The sequence below is a fragment of the Falco punctatus genome, assembly GCF_963210335.1.
Source record: "Falco punctatus genome assembly, chromosome: 2".
NCBI classification, from domain to species: domain Eukaryota; kingdom Metazoa; phylum Chordata; class Aves; order Falconiformes; family Falconidae; genus Falco; species Falco punctatus.
In genome coordinates, this window is record NC_137581.1 from 19,610,492 (window position 1) to 19,618,450 (window position 7,959).

The 7,959-nt window shown below is 42.4% G+C and overlaps 1 protein-coding gene across 4 annotated transcripts in view; it reads right to left on the reverse strand.

Moving 5' to 3' along the window:
• CPAP (centrosome assembly and centriole elongation protein) overlaps positions 1–7,959 on the reverse strand; it is a 31,852-nt gene that overhangs the window by 10,235 nt on the left and 13,658 nt on the right. The window contains exons 1-5 of one of the 4 annotated variants that reach the window (XM_080377212.1): positions 7,877–7,939; positions 5,924–6,433; positions 3,763–3,886; positions 2,764–2,997; positions 1,424–1,568 (exon numbers count right to left, since the gene is read on the reverse strand). In XM_080377212.1, coding sequence (XP_080233338.1) covers positions 1,424–1,568; positions 2,764–2,997; positions 3,763–3,886; positions 5,924–6,346 — 926 coding nt within the window. In that variant the 5' untranslated portion in view covers positions 6,347–6,433; positions 7,877–7,939. The other 3 variants (XM_080377211.1, XM_080377210.1, XM_080377213.1) reach the window with 3 other exon arrangements.

Here is a 7,959-nt window from a genome sequence, read left to right on the forward strand (position 1 = left end):
ATTATGAGGTACTTCTATCATTAAGTGTCAAAGTTAATCTAATAAATGCATTGTGACACTAGCTGTTTATCCTTTGAGAAATGGTTTAATCAAATCCTTGCTATAGTTAATATACGTATCTAAAAAGATACTGTATGCAGGTTTTGGCTGTTTCTTCTTTCATTGGTTTTCTCAAGGACCCTTTCTTCTGCTCAGGTCACCAAACTTTCACTTGTATTTTAGGCAAACTGCCCATTTCTACAGCACCACCTTCCCACTCTGTAACGCTACTGAGATTGTGTTCCTTATCTCCCCTTTCACACTACTCCTCCTTTACAGGAGTACTGGGTCTGGCTGGGATGGAGTGAGCTTTCTTCAGAGCTGTTCATATGGTACTGTGTTTTGGAGATGTGACTACAATGGTGTTGATAACACACCAATGTTTTAAGCTATAGCGTCAAGCTTTCTTTGGTTTTTCATCCTACTCCCCATCCCCAGGCAGTAGCTGGGGGTGGGCAAGATGCTGAGAGGGGACACAGCCAGAACAGTTGACCTGAATTGACCAAAGGGCTATTCCATGCTGTATGACACCATGTTCAGCAGTAAAAACCAAGGACTTGGTCTTCCAAAAGTAGCTGTTGGTCAGAGACCAAGCGGGCAGCCATCTGCTTGCAGGAGGTGGATGGTGACTGCCTGTGCATCACCTGGGTTTCCCCCACCCCACCCCCTTTCCTTTACTTACTAAACTGTTTTTATCTCAACCCACACATTTTTTCAAGTTTGCTCCTCTGATACCCTCTCCCATTCCATTCTGGTGGACAGAGTGAGCAAGCAACCAGGTGGGTGCTTAGCTGCTGGCTGGGCTCAACCCACAGCCTGGAATGAGGATTTCTCAGATTTCTGATGACCTGGCAGACAAGGCAGAGCTTTAAAACAATGCCAACCACTACTAATTCTATCAACTCCATAAACAAAGCCTTTACCACACTCAAGAAAGCTTCTGCCACAAACACTATTATTACTTCTTAGCCATATACAGACATTTAAACAAACATAACTTCTGGTAGTAAAAAGTCACAGCCTTACACTCCTCCTTCACGGTACTACTTTCACCACCTAACAACGGATAAGTTGTAATAAATCAAATTGGGAACAGCAATTATAACTGCTTATATCCTAATCTATACTAAAACAGGCTTCTAAATTATCATTACCCCCAGGCTGCACACACCTTTTCAGCCAATACACATCACATCTTTCATGGCCATAAGCAATTTCAAGTCAGAGCCTCTCTTACTACAGGTCTCCATAGTACCTAGCAAAATGGAATCCTTGGTTGAGAAAGCTACACAAATTGAGAATATCAGACTCTTTCAATCAGGACTCAGAATTGAGCCAAACTTGTGTTATTTGACAAAAATTGCATAATAATGGTCTGAATTACCTTTCCTCTGTATCAGTCCACAAATGTTTTCCTCTGCTGGAATTCTCAGAGAGATCTGCATTTTTCACACATAAAGGATCAATGTGATCATCATCACTCTCCATTAATATTTCCATCTTTTGTTCTGGACACCACATGTTTTTTCCTATGAAATTAATAAAATGTTTTTTTTTCCTCCCCAACAACAAGTCAGTCTTCAGCTCATACTTCAAGCAGCATTCAGGTCCGATTAAAACAAGAAGGGAGCTTCATGGTAATGTAGTCTGGATTCCTGCATAAAATAGTCCTAGGATTTCCCCAAATTAATCCTTACTTGAATTTGAGCTTTGTTTTTAAAAGAACATCCAATTATGCATTAAAAATCTTCCACAGACCTTAAATAACTTATTCTGATTGTTCATCTTCTTTGCTACTGTTAATTTATGGCATAAAAATAAAATAAAATAACTGAACAAATTTGGGTGCCTGTTGTACTGAAGAGCTCTCCTACCAAGCTTCTGTCTCCCACACATATACATATAAATTAAGATCAATTTATCCTGTCACATTCTCTTAAACCAAACTGATTAAAAACTTTCAAGCTGGCATGAAGTATGACGAAATGCAATTTCATACCTTTTCCCTGAAACCCCTTCAGGTTAATAAGGTTTAACTTTACTAAATTGCTAGATTCAAACCAAAACCACTATTCCAGTCATAGCAGCAGAGTAGTCATGCTGGTGCCAATGGTAAAAGTGGGAAGAGGTGGAAAGATGAAGAATTTCAGTGCATTGCTTCTGATGTACAAGTAATTTTTAGTCATATGGTGCACCCTTGTCAGCCCGTCTTGATTCCTAATTCCAGGTCAGGTACTAAGCCTCACAACAGGGCTGGTCTGAAGACATTCTGTATCCCTGAACAGATTGTTATTCTCCATTTGCCATGTGAAAACGTGGCTACACCTCAGTCCAAACAATTCAGCTATCCAATACCTGTAGTTATTTGCTATTTTCCCAGTCTTCATCACATATATAAGCTTTCGCAGTCATTATATTTTTTTCCTAAAATAGACAAGCATTTCACATAAGACAGAAGAACTTGATTTGTGTCTCATGCTGCTTTTAACAGAACTCAAGTGGACATCAACAGGAACACTCTTGAGGTCTGTAAGCTGTCAGTAAACCAACCAACAAATCAAGTAAACCAACACTTGTATAAAATCTTCACAGTAAGTAGTAGAAAATTATGCTCACTAACTACAAGCGGAAAAAAACCCATCACACACCATGTTATCTAACCAGTAATGTATTTGTCACCCTTGTTTTTCAAACAATTCTACATTTTCAGAGACACACTCAGACCTTGTTTCTCACAGGCAGACATTCCTGAGAGACTGTTCTTCAAAGATGAGGTGTGTTCTTTGTTGTCTAACTTTTGTAAAAAATCACTGTCTTGTGTATGTGGAGAAACAATTGAAGTGTAAGTTCTGCCTTCAAGGACATTCTGATACCCAGATGATGGTAATCGGCGTAAAGTTGTTAAGCCCGCCGAATGCCCGGGTCTTAGCTGTTGACTTTCAGCCACTACAGTATACCCTTGAAGGAAAAGAAAAAAAAAAGGCTGTGTCATTGTGTTTGTATTACCACACCACTGTTCCACAGGAGAACAAAAATGGCACTGAAGGGCAAGACTGATCACCCAGCCTCCATCCTTATGTTACGTATCAAAAATAAGTGATTAGGCAATCTGGATTTTGTTCTCCTAAACTAAGCCCTAAATTCCTTTTCTTAGGCAGAATGAAAGAAAGATAATAATTTAAGTCAGGTTGGACTAATGCTGCCAACAGGAGAAAATACCCCTGCTCAGCTCTCAAAGCTTTTTCCAGCCCAGCACTGTCCCCTCCCTTTGCACACAGCAAACAAGACTGGAAAACTGTTACAAGCATTTGTTTTTACATACAAATCATCTCCTTAGTCCAGTTCATCACCTGAATAAATCTGCACTGCATGAGCACAAACATGGAGGGACCACTGCATTTGGATATGTGAGAAACAGCTAATCGGAAAGGAAAGCAACTGTTTGTTTTACACTGTCTTTTATATGTAAAATATGTTCTTCAAAATGAGGGTTCCCATCATGGTGCACATCAAGTTACAATTGCAGTTGTCAGTTTAGAAAAACAAGACAGTATTCCTTCTACAGCAGTACTCAATTTCCATCACTGAAGTGATGCAGCATTTTGACTAATCAAGTAGTCTTAGATGAAGAACACTGAATACACCATCAGATTTTAACTGGAAAATGAGATCAAATTCTTCAGTTTACTCAAAGCATGTCCTACGCTTTCTTTCTCAACTTACCAAGAACTGCTGTCTGGCCAGATACCATACTAAGCAGCTTCTGCTGCTCTTCCATTAGCCTCTGAAGTTGCTCCATCTGTTGTTTCTTTAACTGTTCCTGCTTCTGTTGTTGCAATTCCTTCAGCTTTCCAAACAAAAAAATACATGTATTACAGAGGCTAGGTTTACTTAGAATGTAACCACAGGATTAGTGTTGTCAAGACAAAAGGTATTTCTTATTTTAAAGATGTTCCATTGTGTAAGTGTTGCATGAAGGAAATTAAGAATTTTTCTACCTATGAATACACATGCTATTTCCAGTTTGCCCTATTAACAGTTCCACTAGTCTTTAATTATGAGGCTATCTGATAATGATAGCCTCATAAAATCTACAAACAGTAGGAATCAGAACACTCAGTTCTACTGCATGGGAAAAACACTCAAATTCTGCTCTTTTAATGTGAACTTCTATTATGCTGTGTTTTTATTAAAATGTGAAATACTTCAAATTAAAGCTTTAGAGACAGGGAGGTGGGGGAGTGTCTCTTGCTCCCAGATCTCAGTTACAGTGAACACTACTGATAAAAAGTACCAAGAAAAAAAGAGCATCAAATAATATTAAGGCTCATGAAGCTGCCTGAAAAAAAAGAAAAAAAAAAAAACTATTAAATTCAGTCACGCAGTCCTCGTTTTCTTGTGTAGCAGGAGTCCCTGGCCCTGTCTCAAGACCAGCCTCAAGGGCCATATGGAGGCAGGGCATTGCTGTGGTTTGGTTGGGTGCAGAACGGGTGGTAGGCCTCTGTGCCCATCTCTGTATCTTCAACACACACATATGTGCTAGTTCCAGCTCTTCCAAAGGAAAGACAGGAGGCCTGATTAAATCCTTCCACAGAATAACAATTGGACCACACCTGTCATCCAACAGGTAAGAAAAAAATTCTCTTGAATTTCCCTTGTAGTCCCTTAACATTCCAATGAAAACAGAAGACACTATGCAAGTAGAAGCTGTCAGCTAACGATCAAGATCCAAAGATCATCTAAAGTCTCATCTCCAAAACCCCTTCACTTATTAAAGAAATCATGCTTCTACTGGTTCTGATAATGATAGCCTCATAAAAACAAACTGAAAAAAAATCTCGTACTTCCAAAACTATGTTCACCACTACAAGCATCAGTTTTATTTTATTAGAACACATTAGACTGTCAATAACTTTTGAAGACAGGAGACAATAATCCCTCTTAAGATAGAGTTAAACCAGCTACTATCTGTAGTTTAGCCACTGTTTGATACTGCTGACAATACTGAAGGAGTGAATAAATATTTTCCTATCCTGTAAAATACAGGAAAAAACTTACAGCACCACATAAGTTGTGGAAACCTACTCAAGATTTCTCCCTCTATCCACTGGAGTGAACAGACATAAGGATAGGTGCTAGCAAAATAGACAAGGAGGTGAGCAACTTCATCCATAACAGCAAGATCTACTGAAGTGCTGCTGAACAATTCCAGCTAAGGCAATTTGTGTCTAGTAATTGGGAAGAGCTACAAGCAAAGGTATAGCCAGTTACACTGGATTAACTGACATGCATTGGGGAAAAAAACAGTAACATCACAGCATTGTAATTCCAGGCCTTTTTGTCCCACTGTCTTGGATATTTCCTCACTCACATTCAGCACTACCATCTCTCTTCATCTAAACAGAGTCAGGTATATGGGTGTACACACCTCCTTTGAGAACTAACTGAAGGTGTTACTATAGATACAAGAGCATACAACTTCACCATGTTGTGAACATCTGCGGTGGAAGTACTACCACCATAATGACTGGCACCCCATTTCTGCAGCTTCCAGTGAAGAAACAAAGCAACATTGTAAAACTGTGTGCACCTTTCCCGGTAAAAAGATTTTGAGAACAAGTACACTGCCACCAAATGCAATTTCATTTTAAACTGGAACCTGTGCCAGCTGGAAACATCAGAAGTTAGACTCAGTAACTGCACATCATGAGGAGGCCATCAACTTTTACTCACACCTAACTATGACTTAGGACTTGCTCTTTAAGCTTTCTGTGTTCTATATATTGCAAAGAGTCTGTTTCCTTCCAGGTATGACAAATCACATGCAGGAACAACAACAAAAAACCCTTAATGCATCTATGTCAACAAATTCCAAGATTTTTACCTGTTCAAGCTTTTGTAAGAGTGGATCGCTGTGAGCGGATTTATTCTGACCATCCACTTCACCATGGACAAAGTCTGTTTTAGAGGTTTCTAAGTTACATGCTGCTGCTGCTGGAAAAGATGTTTCAGTAGTACACTGCTGAAGCATGTGAGAGCTGCCAGACTCTTCACACAAGGAGTCATCGCTTACAGAACAACTGTCTGAAAGATGCAACACTTCAGCAGGGAAATCTGTGATGTTGTCAGGTCCAGATAACAAGTCTTCTGTGTTGATTTTCAAACCAGTAAAACTAGGATCTAATAAGACTCCAGCACGGGAACTATCGGACATCCAATGTGCAACGAAGTTTTGTTCACTACCCAGATCTTCAACAGCGGGCATCTTTACATTGTATTCCTTTGTTTGCTGGTGTAGCATTAACATAACAATACTGTGTTGTGTAGGGTTAGGACAGCATAACTTTCAAAGTTCCAAGTATTTTGGTATGGAATTATTACCTACTTTTAGCACCTAGAAATTAAGCAAATAAACAAAATAAGAAATCTACAAGAACAGATTTTAGTAAAAGAGTGCTCTGATAATCAACCTAGTGTATTTATAAAAAAAAGTCACAATCTACTTCTCCCTTGGCAATAGAAGCAACTTGGACAACAAATAAATGCTTTCTGTGCAGGAAATCAACATAATCCAACTTTTAATCTTAATATTTGAGTGTGGCTAATATTATCCCAAATATTATGAAGCTGTGTATAATATTCTCCTTAGGGGTACAGTGAGAGATTGAGAATTTTTGTTTTAAGTGCCTGCAACCGAAGAAGAGAGGTGATCTGAGGAGCGGAAAGAGAGATTTCCCACACAGAACCTTCATATTAATGCAAAGTTTCAAATATGTCCACCTAAATACAAACATTTTACTGCACATATTTCAATGCAGCACTTGTAATTTCCATGTCTTCCTTAGTTTCTCACGTAGCAACTCTACAACCACGCTGCCTGTTAGCTTCTTTCTCCCAACCAGCCTCTTTTAAAATCCATCCGAAGTTTTAAGACTGCAAAAGTTCCAGTGATAACCAAATTCCTACATAAGCATCACAAAACATGAATGCGTTGTGGCAGGTAGGAGACCCAAAGCAACTCCCTTACTTAGGAAGAAAAAGTGCCAGCGCTGATGATGATGGTGATGACGACGATGTGGCAGCAAGAGCCTGACCCCTCCGCCTTGCCACCTCCAACTAGTCCCAGGGCAACCAACCTCGGCCTGTGCACACGGGAATACCGAGGAAAGAAGGGGCTGGGGACGAAGGAGTGGCAGCCACAGCGGCCCAGGCTCAGCAGTCCCGTCTATCAGGAAATAACTCCTAAAAGCTTCCTCCTTCCCAGGCGGACAGCTCACGCCAGCTCTGCGTTCACTCTCCCGCTGTAAAAAGGCTTACAGTTTCAAACGCCGGTTGAAGGCGCAGCCAGGAGGAACAGCAAAATTCCCGTAGATGAATGTTCTTCACCGGCCCTCTGTTCTGAGGCGCCACTGGAAGGTCCCCAGGGCGCCACGCGCAGACCCCCGCGCCGCCCAGCCCGAGCCCCCAGGGCTCACGCGCCGTTTCCCCCGCCGCCTGCCGGGAAGCCGCGCGAGGCAGCCTGCCGGGGCGAGGCGTCCCCGACAGCCCACGGGCAGCAGCACCTCCCTCCGCGCCGACCCAAGGGGCTGTCAGGGCTGACACTGACCCGTCCCGGGAAGGCGAGGAGGGACGAAGGGATCCCCGGGAAGGTGGCCGGTGGGGCGAGGAGCACAGCCGCGCTCCTCAGGCGGGCCGAGAGGCCAAGCCCGGCGCCTGCCTCCCCCCCGCGGACGCGGACACGGACACGGACACCGGCCCAGCCGGCAGCACCGCGACGCCCTCACAGCGGCCGCCCTCACGGCCCCGCAGCACCCGCGCCGCGACCCCCCGCAGGTACCGGGGCGGCAGCACCGGCACGGCTCCTCAGGCCGCTTCCGCAGCAACGCTCCGCTCTGACCGCTACCCCTCTGCTTCTATTAC